At 40.8% G+C, this 27,827-nt stretch overlaps 1 protein-coding gene across 1 annotated transcript in view; it reads right to left on the reverse strand.

Moving 5' to 3' along the window:
* Positions 1–5,842: 5,842 nt before the first annotated feature.
* The window catches only part of F13a1 (coagulation factor XIII, A1 polypeptide), a 170,783-nt gene continuing 148,798 nt past the window's right edge, over positions 5,843–27,827 (reverse strand). The window contains exons 14-15 of the mRNA XM_013016714.1: positions 16,773–16,909; positions 5,843–7,498 (exon numbers count right to left, since the gene is read on the reverse strand). Of these exons, the coding sequence (XP_012872168.1) occupies positions 7,345–7,498; positions 16,773–16,909 (291 nt within the window). The 3' untranslated portion in view covers positions 5,843–7,344. The remainder of the gene's footprint in view (positions 7,499–16,772; positions 16,910–27,827) is intronic.

The following is a 27,827-nucleotide window of genomic DNA, read 5'->3' on the forward strand; positions in this document are numbered from 1 at the left end:
TCTAGCTTCTTTTTTCCATTTAAGGTGGCAGTCCTTTTGTATTATAGTATTTTAATATCATCTTATGTTTTATGGTTATGTTTAGTTTTTATTTGCTTTACTAGCATTGTTGTATACAATTTAATTGCATAAATATGTCACAACCTATTTGTCTCTTACAGCATATGTTTTAAAAATATACCTGGAACATAATTACTGACTCACTGTGTCTGTACTCAGATCCAGTAGACAATGCCAAATAAGATTTCCAAAAGGGGATGGTGAACACCAAGTCACAAATTCAGCAGTACCCAACTTTCTAATCTCACTCCTTCAGGAAATTTTGTTGTTGTTGCTTCTCAACTGCTCACAGGATGGTGCATGCCATGGCATTTTAATGGCTTGCCTAATAGTCAATAATACTTCTGATTACGAAAAAAAAGAAGGGAAATTTTTGATGCCTAATTATCTGATGCATTAACTAAAAATCAAACCAGATATAGTCATTCTATCTTTTCTATTTTTCTGTGTAAAGGCACTATTAGGATAAAACATTAAGGACTTGTTAGAACATATCAGGTTGCCTTTAACTTTGACTCTTCAGCAGATAGCCAAGATTAATGAAAAAATGGTCTAAGCATAATGCTATTATATTATGCTTTCCACATTTAGGTAATTTAGATGAGTCCAGGCTTTTGTGCGAGCTTACATTTCTCAGATAATGGTGTGCATTTTCTGGTTAAGATGGTGTTCATTTTCTGGCAAAGCCATTGCTGAAGTGTATTGTTTTTCATCATGGAAGGAAGTTTTATTGTATTATACCAATTATTCAGTTTCATGTCATAATAATAATTTGTTGATCTATATTGGTTTTTAGCTTGCCCAGTGAATAAAGCTAATTGGGATATTACTGAAGATACCCAGCACTTCTTTGTAATGATCAGCAAAAAAGCAGATTCCTTTATTGGAGCTATAATTTCTAAACTCACAGTTATAGTCACTCATGAGTTCAGCCTGGGGTCTAGGATAATACTCAAGTAGTTTCACTGCAATCTGGGTAATAGGATGCCATGACCTTGATAACTTCAGCATTCAAGGGCTTGGTTTGGTCAGGAAAATGCTTGTCATCTATAAGGATTGAGATATTTAATTGTCCACATTTGAAACATGGATAGTATCAGACAAAGGCAACTAGCATCAGAACAGCAATGGATAAGTGAATGAAAGCATGTCATTAAAGGTAAGAGAATAAAGAATTCATTGCGGTAAGGAAACCATTCAGAGGCCATATTAAGTGCTATGGCTCATTATACAAAGACCTCTTCTACTCAATTCAACCATTTCTCTTGAGGACAGAGTTATAGAATAGCAGATTGGGGGTTCCTCCTCATTCTGTGCTGATGAACATAGGAGAGAATAGGAGAGTATACCAGAGAGGTGAGCTCCTGTGCTTCAGTCAAGGATCTTAGGGACATCACTTGAGAGGAACCTTCTGGGGGCCATAGAGGTGCTCTGATGAATGGGTCTGCACAGGAACATGGAGCCAGTGATAGTATAAAGGCCTGGTATATGGAGGCTGAGCAGGGAATGACTGGCTCACACAACCACCAGTGATTGCTGAGGACATCTTTCACACACTGTGTCAGTCATGGCAAGAGTGTGATGGACTTTCTACACTCATGGCTTTTTTTCTGAGTCACCTTTATCAGAAACTTCTCATGTGGGCCATTCCAGGGCTTCTTTCTTACAGTGATTATAATTTCTAGGTTTTTGTCATTGATTGAGTATTATGAATTCAAATATACAAAGGTTGAAATGTTCCAAAATCTGAAGGATTTTGCTAACATAACATCACAGGTGAGAAATTCTATACCATGAAACTTTGAGGGTATATCTCAGGGGTGGAGTGCAAGATTTATATGTATGAGGCTCTAGGTTTGATCTCTACTATTCCCTCCATCCAAAAACCCAATCCATTTGCTATATGTGCACAATTATTTAAAAACACAAAATAAAATTACTTTCAGTGCATGTCTGTAAGGTGTACATCAAATATAAATGGATTTAGACTTGGGTCACACTCCCAACAGATGTCTCCACCCCCCCTCTCTCTCTCTCTCTCTCTCTCTCTCTCTCTCTCTCTCTATATATATATATATATATATATATATATATATATATTCCCCAAAATCTGAAAAATCTAAAATTTGAAACATTTCATGTTCAAGCTTTTTGGATAAGGAGCATTATTTGTATAACTAATAAAAATAAATTATTTTCTATTTCTTAGAGTTAAATCTTTGTAACCTCCATGTAAGTCAAAGCACTTCTGAATAATTCGAGGAGAAAAAATGGAACCTGGATTCATGATTGGATCATTTGACCAATATCTAGTGCTTCAGCTCCCTGAGGAGTTGAGTTGTGGAGGTGGCAGAAGATTCAGCATCTCTTTGAAGTTTTCAATGGAAAGGACTCATTTTCCAAGATGTCACAGGAGATTTCATCAGGCAGGTTTTTCTTCTTTATTTATTTGGTGCTCTAGGTATACTTTGTGTCTTTATATTCCTGCATAGAAAGATTTGTCTCTGCCTAGGGTGTGTTTCTAGGCAGGGACTATAGACAAACAAGGCTCTGGAATGATGCTGGTATATACAGGGATGGATGACTGCCCTAAAGAATCAACAGTTATAAGGATGTATAGTTGGTTGGATGCTAGGGGAATAGCTAGATGGTAGAAAAAGTGAACGGAGGTTGATTAGGTTGATTGGCTATTAATTTCCTAATGACATGGAATGAATGTTCATCAATGTTGACCTATCTGGGACTTTATGATACTTGATTGCCGGTGAGTATAACACAATTCTACCCCTTACATTACTATTAGCAATGTATATATATATTTTAATTGTGCTATGTTGCAGTTCTTCAAAGAGTTCTGAAGTTGCTCTTAAGTCAGCATTTCTAAAACTCTAAGGAGATGAGATTAAAGAGTGCAGCAAATGGTTATTCTGAAAGCAGAGTTTGTTTTCACAATGCTACCTCTTACAGCTTGATTTTTTCTGATACTTGGCTTCTTGGGCCTAACAAATTCTTCATTAGCAGGTTAGAATGAATTGTATTTACTCCCTTTACAAGGTTTGTGAGTTGTAATTATTTGTAAAAAACAACAGGTAGCATCTACCTCATCATCTTTCATCTGTCTGTCTGCCTGCCTGCCTGCCTGTCTATCCGTCTATCTCTATGTTATATAGGTTGCTGTTAAGTTTTATTAGATATATCTACTACAAGAACGTTGTGGAAACTTATTGTTTTGTCTCCCTTAGTGCCTTGGAGCTCTAAACACAAAGATTAAGATTTTGTTGAAAAGTATCAAGGATTAGCACAGGCAGAAGTTAGAACTCATAGTCCTCAAGCTCAGATTGATTGCTTGCTACTGAAAAAAAAAGATTTTTACAGCCACAACACTCGTGTTAGTCTGGTTAAATTATTTTAAATCATTTTAAAAAGAGAAAAAGTTTACTTCAGCTCATATTTTGGAGGTCTAATTTCATTGTTGATTGGTCCTATTACTTTGGCAGCTTATAGAGTATAGTAGAGGAAAGCTGCTCACCTCATAGCCAGGAAATAAAAAAGAGAAAGAGAAAAGGGCTGCGTATCACTGTCTTCTTCAGTGACCTGGAGAACTGTCCTTGGGCTCCACCTCTACAAAGACCTACCATTTCCCAATAATACCAACCAGAGGACTAAGCCTTTAATACATGGGCCTTTGGGGGATGCTTAAGATACAAATCATAGCAGTATTAATATCCACTAAAATGGATGACAGAAATGTAAACAGATTGTGTTGAGAGGTGGGTACCAGCGGGAGTGGAGGAGGATGAATGGACACAGTGAATGTGGATGCATATGATCAAAGCATTTTATATGTAAGTATGAAAAACAGAATAATGAAACTCACTAACTTATTTATTGTTTGTTTATTTATTTATTTATTTTTGTTGGTCATGGGGCTTGAACTCTGGGCCTGAGTGCTGTCCCTCAGCTCTTCAGGTCAAGGCTAGTGCTCTACCACTTGAGCTACAGCGCCACTTCTGGTTTTCTGATGGTTTACTGGAGAAAAGAGTTTCACAGAGTTTCCTGCCCGGGCTGGCTTTGAACCATGATCCTCAGATCTCAGCCTCCTGAGTAGCTAGGATTACAGGCATGAGCCACCGGCGCTCGGCTATTTTTAAAATTTTAAGTTAATTCCCATTCAACATCTCAGTGTATAAATATAATGCATCTTGACCAATGTCACCCCTTTCCTCATTTTCCAACACAATCTCTCAATTTTCTTAGTTTTATAGAGTATGTATTAAATATTATGATTGCATTCTCCTTCCATTCTTCTCTTCATCATCTACCCTCCTCTTCTTGACCTCCTCCTCCATATTTTCAAGTGCCAGTATCCTGATACTCATTTTGTTGGACTGTGAGTTCATTTCGCTAAGAAATTACACCATTGAATTCTTCCCTGCAAATACCAATTTCATTTAATATGTTTTTGCACACTTGCATACAAACCCCAGATATGTTTAGTTGTATATTTATAAATTATATCTAACTTTCACCTATGAAAGAAGACATGAGTCCTTTGTCTCTCTGGGCCTAATTTATTTCACTTAACTTCTTTTCCAGGTTCATCCATTTCGTTGCAGATGTTATAATCTCACTCTTCCTAATGAGTGAGTAAAATTCCTTTGCATATATATATATATATATATATATATATATACATATACATATACATATACACACACACACACCACATTTTCTTGATCCATTTGTCCATTGAGGGGCATCTAAGCTGTTTCCATACCATGGCTCTGATGAATAGTATAGCAATGAGCATGATTGTACAGGTGGCTTTACTGTACCCCAATTTGTGTTCTTTTGAATAAATGTCTAAGAGTGGTATTGCTGGGCTAGGGTGTGTCTTTTTTTGGGGGGGTCCGGTCGTGGGGCCTGAACTCTAGGCCTGGGCGCTGTCCCTCAGCTCCTCAGCTCAAGGCTAGCGCTCTACCACCTGAGCCACAGCGCCACTTCTGGCTTTTTTCTTATATGGTGCTGAGGAATCGAACCCACGGCCTCAGGCATGCAAGGCAAGCGCTCTATCACTGAGCCACCTTCCCAGCCTCTGGGTTAGGGTATTTCTGTGTCTAGTTTTAAGAAGGGAATGAGGGAAAGTGATAGAGAGGGTGAATGTGATGAGGCTCCAATGTTTTCATGAGGGCAAACACAATAGTGAACTTCCCTTGTACAATTAGCACATGCTGATGAAGATGTTAAAGAGTAAAAGCCAATATGGAACCATAGCTGTCAAGGATGATGGGCCTTTATCTTGAGTGTCAACTCCAATTCAGTTGGCAGTTGCTACCTAGAGATGAGAGGGATTCTGAAGCCCTATCTGAGTTGCAATTGTCCAGTGAGACCTGCCACGAGAATAAATCTCCTGTGCATACTTTGCCTTCTTTGCCCTCCCACTCTAAGACTGTAACAGGTGATAATGATGAGAAATGTCTCTGCTGGCTGTTTACTGAGTCAGCATAGTGGTTCAAGAGGTTGCTTATGAGGAAGCTCCTACGGACAGAAACTTTTCAGTAGGTTTTAAGTCTCCAAATTGCCTCCTTGAGTGAATGTGGTCTATAAAATGCAGAGAAGAGGTGAGGAGAATACTTATTAGAATTGTTTCTTTTAAAGGACAAATGCATGTCTCCCTATCTGGAGGTAGTTTTCTTGTGGCAGAAGGACTATGGGTTCTCTAGTAGTTGTGGTTAGTTGTGTATAGAATTGACAATTAACAATAATCATTTCTATGCAGATGAATTTTATTTTAAGCATTACATTCTTATTTAATAATAGTATAGTAATTAAGCCAGTTAACAGTATAGTAAACTGCATTTCATTCTAAAACTACTTATTGAAAAGCTTGGCAAATGCTGGGAGATGACTGCAGGAGTTAGGTGTGATGTATCATAACAGGTATCTGCTAACCCTCAGGGGTTGGCCCTGTAGGCCCAGGAACAGTTTCAGACTTGGAAATAGACCAGAGCATAGTTACATAGAGTATAGCATTGCATTTCTGCTGCTGCTTCCCCCTCCCCCAGCTTCCTTCAGTTTTTTTCTGAGAATCTTAGTACCTTGATCCAAATCATACCCAGAGTATTAGAATGGAGATTCTGACTTTAAATCTGCTTTGCAATTAAATACTAATAGTCTTGTCTGTTGGACCCTTAGAACACAATACACAGGATAGTAGTATCCTCTGCTCTTGGGTCATACATAGCGCTGGCTATTTGCAAGAGATCTTATTTTTTAACACCAGAGTGTTGAGGTATAGTCTTGATAGGCAATCTAAAGAAAAGGAGATAATGAAGCTGACTGTCTTTCTGCATATCTAGCCACTATATCTGCTCATTTCTCCAACTTATTGGGTTTATTCTGCCTCTAAAAAAAAGACCTGGTGATCCCAGAGAGAGAGAGTATAAACACTGATGAAAGAGACCAATCCTTTCTGCCAGTTCTAAATCAGCCTTGTCACTTTCTAGTTTTGCCTTCCAGAAAGGGTTAAAGTAAGGGATATTCATTCCTGCTGATCAGGTCACACTGTGACACCTACAAAATATACCACATAACTACAATATTTAATATATCTGAGTTATTGCACCTGGTTTCTTATCTCCTCCTAGGTGATTAAGTTTTCCACAAATGCAATTTGTTAATGTGGGGCCACATTTTCTCACTAGCTAATCTGTGAAATTTGGCAGGCAGTTGCTTGGCTGCAGGTGGAAGATGAAAGACCTTTCCTTTGCTTTGCCAAGAAGAAAAATGATGTTGTGCTGAATTCCTAGGGAAAAATTCTACCATGGACGTTAGAACTTGATCCCAAGAAAAGGGAGAACTCTAAGGTCCAATCATACCCTTCCTTTGGGGGAATATATTACCCCCCCTCCAATTGAATGTGGAATCAAAAGTTTTTAATAGGACCAGGTACTGAGCACATCCCACTGTTAAGGGAAACCCTCTGATATTTGAATCAGGAACCATTTGCAATGATAAATGATGTCTTTTCTTCTTATGAGCTATAAGAGCTTAATTAGAGTTTAGTTAAGGCAAATGTTCAGAAACCTTTGGAAAGGGGAGTGATTCAAAACTAACTTCCATGCAAATAGCAAGGGCATGAAAAGCATCACTTTGACAAACATCTGTATGCTGGGACCCTCTCCAGTAGCATCTAAGTTAAAGTAAGAGCATTAACAGCTTTTGCTTTTTGCACTAGAACTTCCTTAGCCAAAAGGCCTAGATCCATCTCAGCCTCCTGAACATTTAAATGGAAGGTCGTCTTTGAATCTCCAAGTCCAACTCGCCATATACATGTCTCAGGGAGTCACTGGTCATGCTGGCTATCAACTTCCGATGGCCAGAGACCCAAGGCCGACACAATTCTTCCCACTGCACAGTGGAGTTGGGCTGGATTTCACTGAAATGACAGAAAAGAGAGGAGAGGTTGGCTGATCCATTTTCTTACCTTGATGAAGACACAATGAGAAGCCTGGCATTGGCCCTCTTTCTCCAAGCTGATGGTGATATCCAGAGAACTGAAGGGCCTGGTTGCCTGTCAGGTAAGGTCTGTCAATGAGGCACTGTAGGGTTGGTTATCAACAGTTTGAGTGGGCTATGATCCTTCCCCTTGGATGCATTCACTGGCCCCAGTTGATAAGCTAGCCTGCCCAGGACTGAGCCAATAAAATAACTCCTCTAACTCCACAGTATCCATGTTGATGTGACATGTCTTGACTCATCTTTTGGTCTTCTTGTTCCTTTCTGGATTAAAGTTCTATTGAAGCCTCAGATGACTTTGCCGAGGCCCTAACATTGTAATTCATTTTTGCCAAGCCCCATGGGATGGAACTTATTCCATAGACCCACATCTGGACATGATCTGCCTGCTGCCTTCTGATTTTGAGTGTCTTCCTGCTCTTATTTACCAAATTGGGTTTCCCTTACCTATGAATCTTGCTGCTACTTATTTGTTGCCAATGCCTGGAACTATCCTGATAATAGATAATGCATGCTCTGAGCTCTTCCTAAGCCTACTCCAGAACATAATGGACATCAATCAGGACATTAGAAATTTAGGTTTAGACTTCTTTGCAGAGCTTTCATACATCCTTCCATTGAAGCATGGGGGCAGACAATGTGAATGTTCATACTTGTGTCCATTCTTTAGGCTACTTTTCCATATCTGGAAGGTTAGATGTAGACCAGTTATCCAGTTAGTAAATGGGCTAATCTGAGCTTCAAATCCCTGCTCTCTGAATGAACAATGAGTTTTATGCTATATTCTGCAACAGGTGCATTTATGACAGCCATCCCCACTGTTTCACAGGCTTTATTTCTCAAAAAAAGACAAGGCCCATTGGCTCAGTATTGAAAAATTCCTGCACGAGTCTTGGTTTTGGTTCTTAGTGCATAGCATGTATGATATGCATGGTTTACACTGAGTGGTCTGGCTTAGACCTTGGCACAGAACTTTTTTCTGTGAGAACAGAAGAAAGTCAAATTATGGTCACCACAAGTGTCTTGAAATGATACATAAAGGGCTAGGAATGTGGCTTAGTGATAGAGTGCTTGGCTAGCATGCATGAAGCCCTGGGTTCAATTCCTCAGTACCATATACACAGAAAAAGCCAGAAGTGGTGCTGTGGCTCAAGTGGTAGAGTGCTAGCCTTGAGTAAAAGAAGCTCAGGGACAGTGCCCAGGCCCTGAGATCAAGCCCCAAGACTGACAAAAATGGCACATTATCTATCTATCTATCTATCTGGGTATACATATATGTATCCCATATACATTTTATATATATTCCTTGTATAGGGATATATATATATATATATATATATATGACTATATATATGACTTTGTATGGAATTATGTAGTCACAGCATATTAGAATCAAAAAATGTTTTAGAAATGATTTGTCTATCCATGAGACTCTTATTTCCAAATAGCCACCTGAAAGCCAAATGCAGAGCTGTGGCTTCCAGTACTCCCCTCCCCCATTCACACACACACACACACACACACACACACACAAATCTATAAATGAGTCCTAATGTTTGACTATTATTTAATCATTAATTTGGTTGACAAATACTGGGCACCTATCAGGGATTAATCAACAGTGAGTAAGGTAGATCCCACCACTGTCCTATTCCTTACTGTTAAGTATACATTGCTAAGATTTGCATCTTCCCATACTGTTATTTCCTAGTGAGCTTGGAGGGGCAAGGGGTATTATTTGTCTTTTTCATTAATTTTAGCTATTGCCTAAATTATAGAGCACATGGTGTTCATTTGTAATTCTTAAAAATGCTTAATCTAATTTTTTAAAGTCTGAAAGTGAAGGTTTTGCTGAGCACAGAGGCTGGAACATAGCTGTGTCAGCAGTGGTAACCATGTGTGGCTGTTGGACCAACCAACAAGATTTTCACTCTGCTAGCATCCAATTCAAAACTGCCCATTCATGAAAATTATATGGATTAAAAGAAAAAAATGACTTAGTCCAACATCATATTTTACAGATGAGGAGACTAAAGTCTGATGGAGTCTAGAGAATCTCCAAGGTCACAGACCCTCCTGCCGCCTAACCGTAGAAGAGATTAGAACCAATTGTGTGCTATTTCTCTACTCCTGCTAGTAGAAGAGATTATGCTATTGTGGATTTCATGAAAGCTTGAAAATCAGGAAGCAAAGTGAAGGATGGAAAATGATTTGCTTCAACAAAGAACTGGCTGCTTCCACCAAAAGACCAGAGCACAGTCTGCACCATGTGCTTCTCCACAGTGTAGAACTTGCTCCAAATATGACACAGATACAGCTGATTCTCAAAGTCCCTACAAGGTCACCAAAGTGGATTATTTACTGAATTTGACTTCCAGTGAGTTTGGAGACCCAAAGCCTCTGTAAATACTCCAGCAAGCTTCCTAACTTAGAATTCAGAAAGATGGAGGTATTTGATCGTTATGTAATGAAGAATATCAAGTCAAGATATTTTTATGAACACTATTGAACACTATTACATGTGGGATTTATTTCAGAGTTAGAGTTGTCAGTTGGAGCTATAAGGGAGACAGACAAATGGGAATGGATACACCCATTCAAAGAGACCAGACATCACTGGTGCCTGGGGTCAATAAAACGAAATGTTGTTTAGTGGTTTACAAGTGCCATGGGCTCTGGAGCTTAAAACCTGATTCTCTTACTTTTTAGTTGTATAATTTCAGGTTATTGTTCTAAGCCTCAGAGTTCCCACCTGTGAAATTGGAATTATGCTGTGTTACCCCCACAGAACTCCTAAGAGACTCAAATGAAATGATCCAAAGAGCCAAACAAAGGTCAGGGTGTGGCATGGAGGGATCCTTAGAAGATATCAACAGTCATTTTAGTTGTACTAGATCCTTTGTTTACTTCCATAACCATGAGGAAAGGCTCAGTTGCTTGTCTACAACTCTCATCAGAGGAATTTGTATGGTGAAATATTACTGGATCATGGTGTCATGATGATGAAGCAAGGGTCATCCTTGGGCTACATTGAACTTGCAGTCAGAAGGGCACATTACCACATGGATGTCTTAGTTATAGATGGGCAAATCTGATAATTTAGGACTGAGAGTAACAATTGTGCAAATAGTGAGTAGGCTAGATTCTGTGTCATGTTTCTTCCCCTAGTGGTAAGTGGACCTGGAGTATGGCTAGGATCTGCACCACACCATGTTATGCCAAGGTCACAGGACCCCCCACAAGAAGACCACTGAGAGTCAGACTCTACAGCTGTTTTATTTAAATGGGCTGCAGCTCGGGCCTCGTCCTACACTCCAACACAGCGGAGCCTAAGAGGAGAACCCCGAGCTAAGGATTTGCAGGTCTTATATAGGCACACAATCAACCAGGTGTTTTGATTATTACCACGTGTTGCTTTGCTAGACAGAAACAAGCAACACGTGGTGGTCACTGCCTCAAACTTTAACCTTTCAACCAGTGTGGTTGAGTTAAAATAAACGTTGTTTAGGAACATGAGAGACCAGGGCTTCCTAGATCTTTCCAAGGGGGTTGTATTCAGGTAAATAGAAAGGTAAAGAATGAGACTCAAGCAGGAAAAGAGAATTAGCAAGGTAAGGGATAGCATTGCATTTCCTCAACTCATTCAATAAAGAAGGCTTTCTAATTCCCCAGATTACAGGTAAGAAAAGGGAATTTTGAAGACACAAATAAGCTTCTTGAAGATTACAGGGCTGATATAAATGGCTGAGGCAGACAAGAATCCTACTGCCCCCACCAGCATCCAGGATGCAGGAGCATGCTAAAGCAACTGAGACAGTAGGGACAACTGGAGTCAAGAAAGAATAATGAAAAGTCTGGGCACTAGTGGCTTACACCTGTAATACTAGCTAGTGAGGAGGCTGAGATCTGAGGTTGAGATTCAAAGCCAGTCCTAGCAGGAAAGTCCATGAGATTCCTATCTCTAACAGCCAAAAGTAGAGCTGTGGCTCAAGTAGTACCCTTGAGCAGGACCAGCAAAAATAAAAATAAAAAATTTAGTAAAGGCCCAGATTTCAGAAATCCAGATACTAAATAAGGAATCATCTCTCTCCTTTCTGTGGCAATGAGACAGTCTTGGGAGTTCTCTGTAGGGGCATTCAGGCATTGACTTCAATACTAAAAATCTAAAACATTCAAATCAATTTGGTATTTGTTAATGTTCTTCTTTTCACTTGGGGTTTGAATTTAGGGACCTATGCTTGCTCAGCTGGTGCTCTACCATTTGAGCCACACCTCCAGCTCTGCTTTAGTTGATTATTTTGGATGTGGAGGTTAGTGGAATTTTCTGCCCAGGTTGGTCTCCAACTAGAATCTTCCAGATCTCAGCCTCCTGAGTAGCTAGAATTATGTAAAAAATAAAGACCACACACACACATACAACATAACTTAAAATTTCAAGCTGTGTTAATTGATTTTATAATTAAAGTTTGAAGAACATTTATCTCATGTGGTCTTTTTCACTTGTAAAAGTTGAACACTGTTAAATATTACATGGGGGAGAAGAGGGTCAGGGGTAGTTAGTTTTGGTAACTGTCCTTACTGGCAGTTCAAGATGCATTATTATGATGGCAATGCTAATATCTATTATTACTATCACCTCCACCCTTGTGGTTCTCTCTGTAAAAGAACTCCAGATTGTATTCTGTTCTAAGACATTGATTTCAAAGCAGCTGTGCTCTTTTACTCAGATCCATTTCATTTTCTCTCCCCTGGCTTCCCATGTGATCCACCAAAAGCACATTGTGAAAGTTATCCTGCCTGAGGATCTGAGCTGTGTGAGCATAAGAAATGGCCTCAAACAGGAGCTAAATCTTGAGCTGTGTCTCAGCAATTGCTTATTCCTAAAACAAGCTGGATGATGCTGGAGGCCAGCAAAAATGCTCAGACATGAAGATGCCATTATTATATACTGGAAATTGCATATCAGAAAGAGAGAAAAAGCTTTTTGTCATTTTGGTAAGTGGAATAAATGTTGAAATAACCCTATTTACTGGGGACAGATGTTGTGATAAATGATTCTCAATAATGTGCTGAGTCATTGGGAGATACTGGCCATCTATCATTTTGAATGCACATTGGCAAATGGGATTATTATTACAATAAACTGTAATGACTTAGTGTTTGTTGTATGGGTATCTGCCTCTTAGTTTCTGTCTTACTTGAGAAATTGAAGGTTTAAACCCAAATCATAAAGTTTGGGGGAGGGGGTTCTCTTGAAATAACTCAATGAACCTGATTATTTTTAGAAGTAGAAAAATGAGCCTGAAAGAGGAATTCTTTGATATTCTGGAAGTATCAGGCTGTAGAAACTTAAAAGCTAAGAATCTGTAGAAACAGAGCCTTTGAGAATGTGAGATAGGCAAGGAGGCAGTGGGGGATGAGAGGGAAAAATCCACTCCAGAGTCCAATTGATTCCAACCTGAATGAAGACTAAGATACAGCATTGCCACAGGTGTGGTTCCAATTTCTTGTTCCCCAGCAACTACCTTCCAGGCCTTCTGCCTTAGGATTGAGACCTCCTATCTTTTCGATACAAGCTACTAAGACTGCATGTATGGGTGGATAGATTGGTTGGTTTTATAGAAAGGCACTTTCTAGGGGGTCTAAGTTGTTACATGGAGCTGGCACTGCTAGTTCAGATCTCAGCAACATTAGGCACAGTAGAGTGTTTCTAATTATCTGGCCATATGGAAGTGGGCTCTGGCTGGCGCAGGTCTCAGTTATAAAGGTCTGTGCCAAAGTCAAGAGGAAACAGAAAGCAGTGTTTGCTCCAAAGAGCTAAGCCAAGTCTAGATAAAATGTGTTTCCTATGCCATGCTTTCCCCTACCCCCTCTCCATTTCTGGCCATCTCTGAGAAATAAATCTTTCTTTGCCTTGGGGAGATTCCATAGTAGATCTGAGTTCCCAAGAGAGACTAAGAAGTATTACTGTTTGAACCTTTGTTGTCTTTCCAAAATTCATGTGGAAGCCCTAACTTCCCATGTGGTGATATTTAGAGAGGAAATTTGGGGGAAAGATGAGATAGTGGGGATGAGGTCATCATGATGGGATCCATGCCTTTAGAAGAAGAGTAACAGAGAGATCCTTCCCACTCTCCAACTCTGCCATGTGAGGACATGGTGAGGAGAGGACTGTGCTCAAGCCAGGGAGAGAGCTCTCAGCAGGAACCCAATTGGAGGGTTCCTTGATCTTGGCCTTCCTAGGCTCCAGATATGTGATCTATAAAGGTCTATCATTTCAGCCACCCCGCTAGTGGTATTTCTATTGTAGAAGCCTGAACTGTCAAAATCGGGGCCCTTGCTTGTCTGTGACCCATTTTCCCAAAACCTATGTATTAGTAGTAGTAAGTGCTAATAGTACCTGGAGCCAGGGTGTGGGTGGGATATCTTCCTCATGTCCATGTGGGGAAATGGCCCGGTCCATCCCTTCCCTGATTTATCCCACTTTGCTCACTTCAATGTCAGATCTTAACAATAAGCAAAACATCTTGACCCTTGATGTACTTTGAGTCCTGTGTTTCCCGTATGATGAGCCATCACACTATGTTCTTCATCTGTTCTAACACATAATGCACCTTTTCATTCTGAATCAGTCCATTTTTCAGCACTATGATGAACTGTCTGACACAGATTACTTATGAAGTAACAAGAAGTTCCCCCACCCCCCTAAAGCTTATAGCTTTAGAGATTAAAGTAAAAAATTGGGCATCCCTGTGGAGTTGGGCCTTTAGTAGGGGTGGCACATTATGGTGGGAGCATCTGTTGGAACAAGCACTCACCTCTTAAGCCAGAAAGGGTGGGAAGGGAAGGGGGGGAGGGAGAAAGAGAGAGGGAAAGAGAGGGAGAGAGAAAATTCCATAATCTTCTTCAAGGACATATACCCAAGGACCTAAAGACCTAGTGGGCTCCAGCTCTTTAAATTCCACAGCATCTCCAATGCTTCCACCCTGTAGACCATGCTCTTACATATGGACTTTTTGGGTATCACTTACTAAATTATAGCAGATGAATTGGCCTTGACAAGGTGGGATAATCAAGGTATAAAGGTTCTGGTACCCTCAGAAAAAGTTTGCCAGGCTACTGTTTGAGAAGGAGAAATTAGACACAGTGGGGGGGGGCGGTTGGGAAGAGGAGACATGTTTCACTTTGCCTGAGTGATCCTTGCATCTGATTTGAGTGGGAAGGTGTGAGAATGGGTGAGTGAGGCTGTCATTTCTGACGAAAGCAAGGCTATTACTGCTGACCTCTCCCTCTAGCTAGGCTTGATTTCTAATTTAATTCTTTTTTCCCTCCTGAAAATTTCTTATTAGAGCAGGGAGGTGGCTATGTCTTGTGTTTGAATTGTTCTAAAAAAACATTCAAATTATTTTCTCTGCTGTGTATTGCATATACAATAAGGCATTTTCTTAAAAGACGGAGTGCAGAAGCTGTGGGTGCTAGAGTTGGAAAGAAATACTGAGAGCCCTTTGGGAGCAATAAAGATGTCCCAGAAGGTGAATGAAACCTGTCACGGTCCTAGAGTTTACAGCCTATGGTAACTTCCATAGAGGACACTGGGAAAATTCCTTACATTGTGGGTCATAAGACAGTTTGCAAAGTCCTCCACTTCCTTTATTCCTTAGAAGGTCATCCCAAAGAAATGTGCTCGATTGATTGATGCTGACAGGGACTTATTTGCAGCAGAAATGAAAGTAATAAAGCTCAAAGATTGGGCTCCATTCTGAGTGTCACACTTTAAGAGGAACACTGACAAATTGGAGTGTGTGGAAAAGGGAGGGAGCTGAAACCACATTAGAGGTGAGAGAGATGAAGGCAGGGCAGGAATTTGGTCCCAAACAGAGAAGACTCAAGAAAGATGAGACAGCTGTTTGCAAACATATGCAAGTCATCAGATGGAAGAGAGATGGGCTTTATTATGTGAAAGCTAGATGAGGGATTAGGATCACTAGTAGGATAGAAAGGCAGAAAAGACATATTTTCAGGGGCTGTGAAGGTGGCTCAGTGGTAGAGCACTTGCCTTGCATGCCTGAGGCCCTGGGTTTGATTCCTCAGCACCACATAAAGAAAAAAGCCAGAAGTGGCGCTGTGGCTCAAGTGATAGAGTGCTAGCCTTGAGCTGAAGAGCTGAGGGACAGTGCCCAGGCACAGAGTTCAGGCCCCACGACCAGACCCCCCCCCCAAAAAAAAAAAAGAAAAGACATATTTTCATACAATTACAGCTACCTGAACATAGAATGGGCTGACTTATTGGGTGATGTTTTGTCAACAGAAGCAAATGGTAGGGTAGAATCTTATGGTTCCATGTATAGAAGAAATTGAGTTGCTGTCATCATCATTTTGTGCTTACTCTCGAACTTTTTGCTTTTTTGCTTAAGGCTGGTACTGTACCACTTGAGCCACATCTCTGCTTGGGCTTTTTGCTGGTTAATTAGAGATAAGTGCCTCACCGACTTTTCTACCTGGACTGGCTTTGAACCAATATCCTCAGATCTCAGCCTCTTGAATAGCTAGGATTACAAGTATGAGCCATCAGTAGTTGGCTTCTATTCATATTATTACAGAGTTTGAGGTAGTCTTTGGTCCTTAGGATGGAGCCAAGTCTCTTTTTAGTTCAAAAGGAGGGAGCTGAAAGTCTCTTTATATATAGTTCAAAGGAAAGAAAAGCAACTGAGAGTAACTGTTCTAGATAGTGAATGGGTTGTAAAATCTGAGAAGTGGAGTTGGAAAGAAAGAACTTAAAAAAAGTGGCCATCTTTTAGTGTTACACCTGACACATTGTGGGTACTTAATGAATATTAGTAGATTGATATATAAGGGAAGTAGAATGGTATTAACCAGAACAAAAGTTCTGGGATTAGTTCTGGGATTATGTGACTCTGTTCACATAAGCTGCACAACATAGGGGTAAAATAAACTCTAATGCTTCAAATTCCGAAGCTGATAATTGAATCTTATCTCTTTGAGGGCGGTGTGAAGATTCAGTGATGGAAGTGCTGGTCATCCAACCCTTTATTCTATGCCCCACAGGAGTTGTCCATAAAGAGGTAGCAGCTTCTCATTTTCATTGGGGATTAGATGTATGAGTGGAAAAAACTGATAGAGAAAGAGAGCTTCCATGCCCCACATTGCCTTCCCGGCTCCCTCTCAGTACTTACCGGAACATCTTCCTCTTAGGTCTAATCACTCCAGGACCTTCCAAGTGCATCCAGACATTTTGCAAACTTTCATCTAAAGGATTGGTGAACTCAACAGTCACAACCATGTCAGAACCAACCATGGCAGCACCGCGGACCTAAGAAACAAGTCAAGGAAGAGCACAGTTCATCAGTTAGAAAGAAAACTTTTCTGCTATCTCCTTTCTTTCTCCCTGTCTCCTTAGCCATTTTCCTTAGTTTTACAGTATGGTTATTTATTTACTTTGGCAATGTAGCCAAGATGAAGAGAAGAACATATTGTTTTGACCGGGAGATACCTATGGAGGAAAGGATGGGAAATTGCTAATTAGAATTACATTTCTCCCCTTATTATAAAAACTACCCTCATTAGAGCTCAGGTTAATAGCCATAGCCATGGGCTGCTCTATCCGTGGGAGGTGGGAGTGAGGGCCTTCCATGTAGTCACAGATTGCCTCAGTCATGGTGGCCAAATGAACCCTGATGCTGGAGAGGACTCACATTTCCTGCCAGGATGTGGGGGATTACCGTGTTCAAGAGATGAGAAATGCTTTGGAGGGCTTGTGCCTTCTTCCTTCCCAGGAGGAAAGATGTCTAAAGGAGACAGAGAGTCTCCTTCTTCAAGAAGTTGAACTTGAACTGGAGGACTCTCCAGTTCAGGGCAACTCAGGGGAAAGAGGTTTCATCTGAGTCCAGAAAGATATAAGGCTATTTGTGGATAAGCTTATTCATAACAACTCTGAAAACGATCTCATGTGACAAGCATCACATGAGATGACAAGAGTTTGACCAGCTTTGATGTTTACTAATGATGTTTACAACTTTCTGAGACTCAGTTTTCTTGTCTCTAAAACAAGATGGCTGTTTCTATGAGATGATATATGCAAAATGTAATTATCATTATCACATTATTATCATTATTATTATCCATTATGCTGTGTTTGCTATGTGCCTCACACTTTTTTAAAAAAACATTTTATATTATTGTAAAGATGCTGTACAGAGGAGTTGCAGTTACATGAGTAAGATAATGAGTACATTTCTTGTTGAACATTGTTACTCCCTCCTTTGTTTTACTCCTACTATCTCGTCCCTCCCCCCCTCCTCCCCCATTTTTCCTCCCCCTCCCGAAGATGTAAAGTTCATTGCCAACATAGTGTCTTGTGTGAGTATCATTGTTGCAATGGGTCATCCTGTGTCTCTTTTTCCAGCATTTTGTTATTCCCCCTTCCCCTCTCCAAACGCAGGGCACCCGAATCAAATACAGTGACTACAGGGGATATACCGTATGGGGAAGAACATACAAAAGAAACAAAAAAATCACACAATACATTAAAAACAGCAACATTTTTCTCACACTTTTACGTATGTGCTTTCCTAGTGCTGGAAAATAGCCAAATGGTTCTAGAATCTCTTTATCTGTTTAGGGTCTATGTTAGGCAAGTAGGTGGATCTATACAAGATCATGTCGCTTGAAAACAAGATGATGCTAATACTGGAGATAGTGATGATGTGGTGATGATGATAATGGTGATGAGGATGATGATGAGGATGATTGTGATAATGGTGGCAGTGGTGATGATGGTAAGTCTCTTTATTGGAATGGGATGGAATGAAATACTACACATAAAGCAACTTACTGGGTTCATGGAAAGTACTGAATACATTATAGCTTGGGTTCCTTTAGAGTAACAACGCCCTGGGTAGTTTACTTACCTTAGATTTTAGGCTACTTCTAACTCTCAATTCTTAGCCAGTCCCTCATAAATACTCGTTAAGCTAGATAAATTGTTTAAAAATGGAATTTTCTGGTTACTTGAATTTTCTCTGCAACAGCCAGCCATCATTACACATCATTTCTCTAGCTCTCTAGGAGAGCACACACAGGAATGAACCATTTTTTAAAAAGAATAGAGTGAAGGAGCAAGGCACTTCTAGGGCTTTAGTCTGCAAGTCATAGTTTGTAAGGAAATTCATGTCTATGTGATTCTTCACAAAGCCTAGCAGAATAGTGAACTTTTTTTGTCAGTCCCCTGTATATATCACAGTCATGCTCTTATTTCCTGAGGGGGCAGTGGGCAGAGAGATGGGTTCAGGTGATTAGAGGTGACAGAGGAAGGTCACTGAGATGACAGCAGCAGGCACCCTCAAAGAAGGAGGATCATATGCCTGGGGGCAGGGTGGGAAAGTCAGTACTTCAACCAGTGGAGACTTTAAAACAACCCACCCCTAATTATTTTCCTAGGTGGTGGAAACTTGAATGCATTTGTTTCCAGCACTCTTATTGATTGCTAAGAACCAGCTTCAGCTAAGGACCATCATTCATACACATTTTCACATGAGCCTTATAATACCAAGGCTGAGCTTGTATTAACTCTAAGGAATTCAGGAACTCAATGATAATAGAAGAGTAGTTGTCTCTTAAGAAGGACAAGGACTACTGTTGCTGGCATTACATTTTATGAAAGAGAAAACCAGTTCAGAGAAATAAAGTAAGTTTTGTACATGAGAATGTGAAGCTATGATCAGGTTAGCACGCAAGTGCACAACTGTAATGAAAAAAGCCTGGACTAATTGCTCAGGGCAACATGGCCAGAGAAGCAGGAAAAGACAACAAACTCAACAATAACAAAGCCTTCCAAACTATTCTATTCCCAGATTTAACAAGCCAGCCAAATTTGATCTCAGTGATTATCTGGAAGCAGAGGTGTATCAGCACTGCCTCGACTTCCCCAACACTGGAGTTAGGGGAAAGATGGGGAGAGATGGGGAGATTAAAGAGGAACCCCTGACTAGTCAGTTAGTTGTGCTGTTTCTTTGGCAACTAACTAACTCAATGTCTCTTTCCTGACATTTGTTTCCTGCACACAGAATTTAACCTTCCTCTCCCTAACCACTGAGATGGTATTGAAGCTTCCAAGCTCAAACTACATCGGGAGAAAAATTTAGCCAATGTCCCTGCTTGAGAAACTGAAATGGAGGTGTTACTTCTCTCTTCCTGAGGAACATGAAGCCTCCACACAGTGTTTCCATACCATGTGTTGACTCAAATGATGCTAAAGCACAGATACATGCTGTAATGACCATGAAACTCTGAGATCAGTGACTATTTTTATGGAGAAAAGGCCTGTTTGCCTTGGGCTTTTCCAGAATTCTGCATGGCTCCCTTTGCTTTGGTCCTGTAAAACAATTCCTCATCAGCACAATCATATTTCTGACCTTTCCTGTTCTCATAATACTTTAAATAAAGGGAGAATTTAGGCAACACAGGGCTATTACATAGCCAGACAAACAGTATTATGTCTGAAGACACAACACATAATTTGAAGGCTTTGATATTTTCTCTTTAAAAATCTGTAATATGATATCTTTTCCAATAAATTCCATTCACCAATATATATATATATATATATATATATATATATATATTTTTTTTTTTTTTTTGGGAGTCCGGTTGTGGGCCTGAACTCTGGGCCTGGGCATTGTCCCTCAGCTCTTCAGCTCAAGGCTAGCACTCTACCACTTGAGCCACAGCACCACTTCTGGCTTTTTTTTTTCTTTTTGCTTATGTGGTGTTGAGGAATGGAACCCAAGGCCTCATGCATGCAAAGCAAGCACTCTACCACTGAGCCACCTTCCCAGCCCTCCATTCACCAATATTGACACACCAAGTTCTTGTCTTTCATACATTTCATGATAGTGAGAAGCTACTTCGATTTTCTGGTAAACAGTCACTAACACAGACACACACACAGACACACAGACACACACACACATTTTTTGGAAGGAAATACTGTCTTCTACTGAACATACACTTTACAAAATGCATACCTATTCAAAACTCAAGCTAACAGGAAGGAAAAAAATTTGAGACAGTGAAAATGAATGAAGTTGGCAATTTGATTCACACAATTTATTGAATTCACCTAGCAGTCCTTATTTCAACTGCTTTCAATCATGTCTTCAGTGTATTACTGGAAATTGAATTTCTTCCCTCCTACTTGTGCAATGGTCACTGCAGGTATGAACCAATTACTTATTTGTAAACTCTCATCCCTTGGCTCCAGCACCTGTGCTGTTCTTAGTCTTGCAAACCTATGGGCTGGATACTATGGGTATTCATTTTGCAGATGAGGACACTGAGGTACGAAGAAGTTATGTAACTTGCTTGAGTTCATACAATGAGCATATGAGATATAAACACCATCTGGTACAGACTATTGCTTAACCCTACCCTATCTGGACTTTGCTCACTACTACTACTACTACTTGCACAGTGAAAAAACAGAGAAACCACACTTAGAAAGTTCGAATTGGGAGTCTTTATTAAAAAGCCGGCTACTGCATGGTGGACTCCTATCTCAAAGACCAGCAGCAAGCAAATAAACTTAACCCTGTTAGCAAACTGAGTCATGAAGGCCAGAGAGGAAAGAAAGAACAAAAACAATACCAACAATCTAAGTCAGCTCCAATGGAGAGCTGAAGTGTGATGCCATGGTGACTGAAGAAGAGCCAGGAGACGGGACATAGGACATGAACATGGGGACACATGGCATGGCATAATGGCACCTGAGTTGGTTGGGGCCTAAAGAGGGTCAGGTCAGAGGCAGGGTCACAGGATACTCTAGTCCCAGGCACTGGACTGACAGGTTTAGTAACCTATCAGCCAAGTCCCTGCCCCTTTCTTCAGGGATTCAGGCACGCCCATCACCTGGGAGATGGTGGCTTCACCTTCTCCCACCATGAAGACAAGATGCCAGACCCTACCACCATGTGACCAAGATGGTGCAAGCTGGACCCGATTTCCCCACTTCATAATAGTAATAAAAGAAGTAATCTATATTTATTTAGTGTTTAACTTAGTGATGCAGGCACTCTGCTCATCATTTTCCTTACATTATTTTCTTGAATTCATATGCCCTTACAGGTAGACATTATTATTCCCCATTATATTGACATGAACCAAAATTTAGATTAAAAGTAAAATGCTTGTAGGGGCAATAAACTGGCAGAACCAACCCGGCTATAAATCTAGCTCTTTTTTTTTCTTTAAACACTCCCTACACTGACAGATGAGTGATAAAAAATAGTAACTTTCTTTTGCAAGAATAGCTTCTTCATATTTCTGAAATCTACTGTAGAATCATTGGCAGTGTTAGCTTTTTATGTCATCACTAAGCCATTCATTGAGAACAAGGATTACAAGCCGTCCCTGAACTAAATTTGAAAACATGTCTACCACCCATCTCTTTCTTTTTGACTTTCTGGAGGAAAGAATTAGGTCCCTATGCGAGTACAATGGGACACGGTGGACTTGGAGACTTGATGTATACCACTTGATGGTAATAGAAATTTCTATTTAGAGCTAATATGGAGATAACATTTTTAAAAGACTATCTAGTAGCCCAAACATAATGGAATTATATGACAGGTAGATGGGATTAGTCATCATAGATGTTTCTCTTTTGTGTGCATGTTTTGTTTTGTTTTTTTTTTTAGTTAAAAAAAAGACAAACAGTAAATACATAGAGCAAATTAGGTTTTAGGTATCCTCAATGTTTGATTTTCCTTCTGAAATGCACAAAGATGCACAGCTGTGTTGATGGCTGTGCTGATGGGAGAGATGAAAGTGTTCGCTCAGTGTCAGGGTCTCCTCAAAGAAGAGGAGCTACGACGTGCCCTCCTGCTGGCTGAGGGCACTCACCGTATGATTCTGGGTGATCAGTCTCCATAACCAACTGGCTCTGGATGGGAGCAGGTAACACCTGGATTATGGGAAGCTGGAAGTGCCTCCCGTGGGGCCCTCTGGGGAAGTAAGCTCTATCTTCTCAAGACGCCCTCCTGGCACAACCTCTCAGGTGTCTTTTACTTCCCTCATAGATGACCTGAGACTATGTGAGGGACATACCTGTGTCGTCTGGTAAGCACGTGCGTGTTGAGTGTTGATTCACACACAGCGATATTATTTCATGTAAGGTTGAAGGGAAAGCAAGTTGGACTCTGGATCTGAAGCCCCGGAGCTGACACCCTGGCCTTGAGAAAATCACTTGAGCTCTCTAGGCCTTAAATTTTTATGCAGTTATTGGAATGATTCAGTGTAATCTGCAGAGGATGGATCCTCTGAAATACACTAGCATTTACTGCATCTGAAGCTGAAAGGGAGACATTGCCTGGATGCCCAGGAGATCCTCTTCACTCAGTTTCTTTGTGGGGCTGATGTGGCTTCAGTTTCTTGGGTACAGAGAAGAGAGTCAGGGGAAAGTAGAGATGCTTAACTTTCTCCTGTTTTTCCTGTTCTTGGCCTCCCTTTGAAGGGCAGGCCAGGACTGAATCCTGGTGTCTAGGACAGGGTCACTAAACACACAGAGAAGCCGGAGAAAGAACAGGCTTGGCTGGAGACATGGAGAGTACTATGGTTTGGATCTTAAATGCTTTTGTGTTAGTCAGAGCCTAGGGGGGTGGGGGAAAGTGGGGCCTAGTGGGCAGAATTTAGGTCATTGGGACATTGGGAGTGTGCTATTAAAGGGGATATTGAGACTTTGGCTCCTCTCTCTCTCTCTCTTCTCTCTTTCTCCCTCTCCCTCCCTTCTCTCCTCTTTCCTCTCCCTCCTCTCTCTCTCAACCCCTCCCCTCCATAAACCAGTTGTTCATTAACAAAGTGTTAAAAAAGCTTTTTCCTGACTGAAAGCAGCTGAAGAAAACCAACACATGGAAAAGCAGAGAAAAATTTCATGTCTGCTTTTAATAAAATATATTTTTCTCATCAAAATATTTTGATAGCACAGAGAAAGAGCTGTATGCTCATGAAAGTTTAATGAATGCTTCTCCCTGCCATTTCCCATACGAAGCTCACACTGTGACTCAAGCATGGTGGATGCTGAGCGTAGTTAATTGTGAACAAACTCCATCTTCAGTGCCACCCAAGATGGAGTCCATCAAGACACGAGAAGATGTGGCCACTAGGCTACATATTTTTGTTGATGGTGATTTGAGCGCAGACAAGTAGACCCAATATTGATTCCAGATTAGTTGAGACTTTCTGTGTGTGTGTGTGTGTGTGTGTGTGTGTGTGTGTGTGTGATGGTGAGCTGATACTGGAACTTGAACTCAGGGCCTGGGTATTATCCCTTAACTCTTTTGCTCAAGGATGGTACTCTACCACATGAACCAAAGCTCCCCTTCTGGCTTTTTGGTGTTTAATTGGAGATAAGAGTCTTATGGATTTTTTTTCTGTTCAGGCTGACAGAACTGTGATCCTCAGAGCTCAGGCACCTGAGTAGCTAGGGTTACAGGTATGAGTGAGCCACTGGTGCCTTACTGAAGCTTGCTTTTGAAAGGGAATTGGATAAGAACAGCTAGATTCTATTTTCTGGGCAATTCTAGTGGCAAGGCTGATTTGGAGAGTCATAGAAGCAATGGGCAGAGACTTTGAAGAGAGATGGGAGAATGAGAGACAGAGGAGAGAAGAGAGGAGATAGAGGAAACTAGAAGACAGAGGAGAGGAGAAGAGAGGAGAGAGAAAGAGAAGAGAGGAGAGACATAGCATGCCAAGGTCCCCATGATTATAACTCCTCATTTTTAAGTCAAGCTCTGAAATTTTCACTGGAGCCTAAGTGTTCACATATTCAACCCCAAAGCTCTCACCTACAAATTTCAGGCTTATCTCAAAATGGCCCTAAACTGCCTTTCTCAGGTTAACCTGTATTCCAGAGGTCAGCTTCTTGCTGTTCCTAATATCCCCCCTTGCCCTTGTTCTTGCATTTTCTTCCTCTTCTTCCTCCTCCTCCTTTTCTTCCTCCTCCTCCTCCTTCTCCTCTTCCTCTTTGTCTATCTCATCCTCTTCTTCCTCCATCTCTCCCCCCTTCATCTTTTCTTTGTATCTGGAATAATCTTCTGACAGTATCTCCTGGATAAATAATATCCATTCAAGGGAGGTTATCTATCCTTATGCATCCTTAGTTCTAGATTGTCTCTGCTCCATTCCAACTCTTGAGACCACTCCTCCTTTAAAGCACATAAACCATTTAAAAAAATTTTTTTGTCAGTCGTGGGACTTGAACTCTGGGCCTGGGCACTGTCCCTCAGCTCTTCAGCTCAAGTATAGCACTCTACCACTTGAGCCACAGTGCCATTTCTGGCTTTTCTCTGCTTATGTGGTGCTGAGGAATCGAACCCAGGGCCTCTTGCATGCGAAGCAAGCACTCTACCACTGAGCCAACTTCCCAGCCCATATAAACCATTCTTTAGGTGGTCACTACCCCTACTTCCTATGAGGATCCCATGATTGGAGCCACACAGTCTAATGGTTACCTGTACAATGAAAAGAACCTGAGTTAGAGGTTTTTCTCTTTCCTGCTCAGGTGTGATTATGGGTCAGTCAATTATGAACAAGCACAATTGCAATAACAAGCACCAATGTGTACCTGTTGTTTATTGTCATGCAGACATTGGGCATTCATTGAAGTGAACCTTGCAAACATTTACTGTCCAAATGAGAAGACAGGTTCTGAGAGGTCCTATGATTTACCCATAAGTAAGCAGATACTATGTGTAGAAAGAAGCTCTGAAATCAGCAGTTCAATTCCAGGGCCCATGTATTGAAAACTATGCTACAAAGTTCGGTTCTCTCTGGGTCTCTGTAAAATGAAGACTTCATCCCAACCTTTTAGGATGGTAATGAGTTCTAAATATGACAATGAAGACCTGATCACCCAATATAACTGTGCTTTGCAAACCATAGCTGCATCTTCTTGAATTTTGGGACACATCCTGCAGAATTCTAGGCCTCTGAGCTGCCATGGGTTTTGTGCTTTTAGTATATCTAGTTCATTCTCCAACTCTTGTTTTGTGCCATTTCTCTGACTCATTTCCCTGATGTCTCCTATGTAACATGTGGTATTTTCTTACTGTTCTCTCCTCCTCTCCAACGTCTCTTCCCTTTCTCCCTTTCTCTGTTTTCCTCAGGTCCACCTTCCCCCATGAGTGCTTTCCAGATGAGTGCTGCAGTCTACACACCTTAGCTCTGTATCTTATTTCTCCAGTAGGTTAAGTAGTGTTCAGTTCTTTGTCTTTTTCAAGCCAGAGTATGGAGTGTGTTGACCTGTCAGAGCTGAGTGACACTGGAGTAGCATTTTCCTTAGGATCATCTCTTGGAGCTGTTTTGTTTATCCTAGGCTTAAGCAAGTTAATTGTTAAGGCTCATGTAACAAGGCCTTATCTTCCCTTTTTTGAAGAGAAGCTAGAAATTTCTTTCTGTCCCACACTGAATTCTCAGTCGAATCAAATCTCCTTAACTCTAAATCAGATTCCTCCAGAACCAGCATCCTTGTTGAATAAGGTGTTTCTACTCATCCCCTGGGGGGCATTAAACTAATCTATAGGGAAAGTCAGAAGAAATGAACAGCCTTTCAATTTAGCAATGCCTAAAAGATCAAAGGTATCAGTTGCCTTCATACATCCAGTTTATTATCAGTGGTGCAATTAAATTCTATTTTATGCTGTGGCTTGAACTCTTCACAGCATGGAAAGGTTTTCCCTGAGACCTCTGCAGGGACAAACCATCACTTTGTAATCAAGTAAGCACACAGGACCTGGCCTCTGGTGCTAAAGGTTCAGTACTGAGTATAGGCAAGGGCCCTGCTCCCTCTACCACAGGGCTAGGAGAGGCCCAGTGGAATAACCCATGACTGATGTGCCTTATTATGGCTTCCCTTATCTCCTGTGCCTCTTACTATTGAATTTGCAGCCTCACACATAACACGTCTGGAGCAACCTTAATGCTTGCTTCCTGTTTTGCATTTGTTTCTGATTCTGCAGTATAGCCCAACTTCTCTGTTCTTCAGTTTTATCATGTGCAGAATGGAGATGTTAGTATTCCCTACCTTCTGGGGTTATTGAGTGTTGAAAATGCAACAGTGCATGTAAAATGCTTTGATAATAGCGTCTAGAATCCAGTAAGTACTCAAGAAAGCTGCCATTTTGAATACCATACAACAGTTACTAGCATTGCAAATGACTCATAACAAAGAGTTTATAAGAAACAACGCCCACTCCTTGCTGGGTACCCTTTGTCACCATGTCTAAGGCCATTTACATATAACAGGCTTTTTACAACTCTAACCTATTTAATACCCAGCAGAATATAGCTTAGCAGGATCTGTGATTCCTGATCACTTCAAGTACAAAGTTCTCTAGACACTGGGCAAGGTCTCTAAGCCCCAGATTAGGATTGATGTAAGATATTACCTCCCAGAGTCTCTGTCCAAAGCTCTGACTCTTGCTTTCAGGGTAGGAAGGGGTCTTAGGGATGAGGCTGGCTATTGATGACACCAGGAGCTACAGTTAGGACTATACAGCTATGCTACAGATGTGGGCCATGGATGTCATGGGCCTTTGGAGAGGAGCCATTAGAACAGTTGGTCAAATGGGAAAACAAACCTGCAGAGGTCAGCATAGTGGCCACATTGGTGGCAGGTGATGGGGCTAATGAGGAAGGAAAAGGAGGAAGGACTTCTGTGGAATATTGGAAAATGTCTATTTCTTCATCTGGCTGTAAAAGATATAGCTATAGATATGTAAAAATATGTAAAAGACATAGATATGTAAAAACCCTTCATCAACCAGTGTCATCCAGCTGCAGTGGTCAGTTTCTGCATCCCAGTGGATATACCTTGGTGAGCAGTGTAACTGCCCCGATTGCAGATGGGGTGAGGCAGGCCGTCTACTCAGCATATGGCTTGCCTGACCCACTTTATTCTGGAGACACTGAGAATTCTAAGTCTCTGTATTCATTATACAGCTTTTTCTTCCTCCACAAGTGTGTTTATAGCCACAGGTTATATTTATATCTGCAGTCACATCTATATATTTAAATTTCGAGAGGAGTGTTATATATATGTGACTATATATATATATATATATATATATATATATATATATATATAGTGGATGTGCTTCTTTCAAAGAACAGAAAGAGGATCCTAGCTCCATCATTTTTTTGAAGCAGGGAACACACACACACACACACACACACACACA

Source organism: Dipodomys ordii, unplaced genomic scaffold (genome assembly GCF_000151885.1).
Source record: "Dipodomys ordii isolate 6190 unplaced genomic scaffold, Dord_2.0 Scaffold32, whole genome shotgun sequence".
Lineage (NCBI taxonomy): Eukaryota > Metazoa > Chordata > Mammalia > Rodentia > Heteromyidae > Dipodomys > Dipodomys ordii.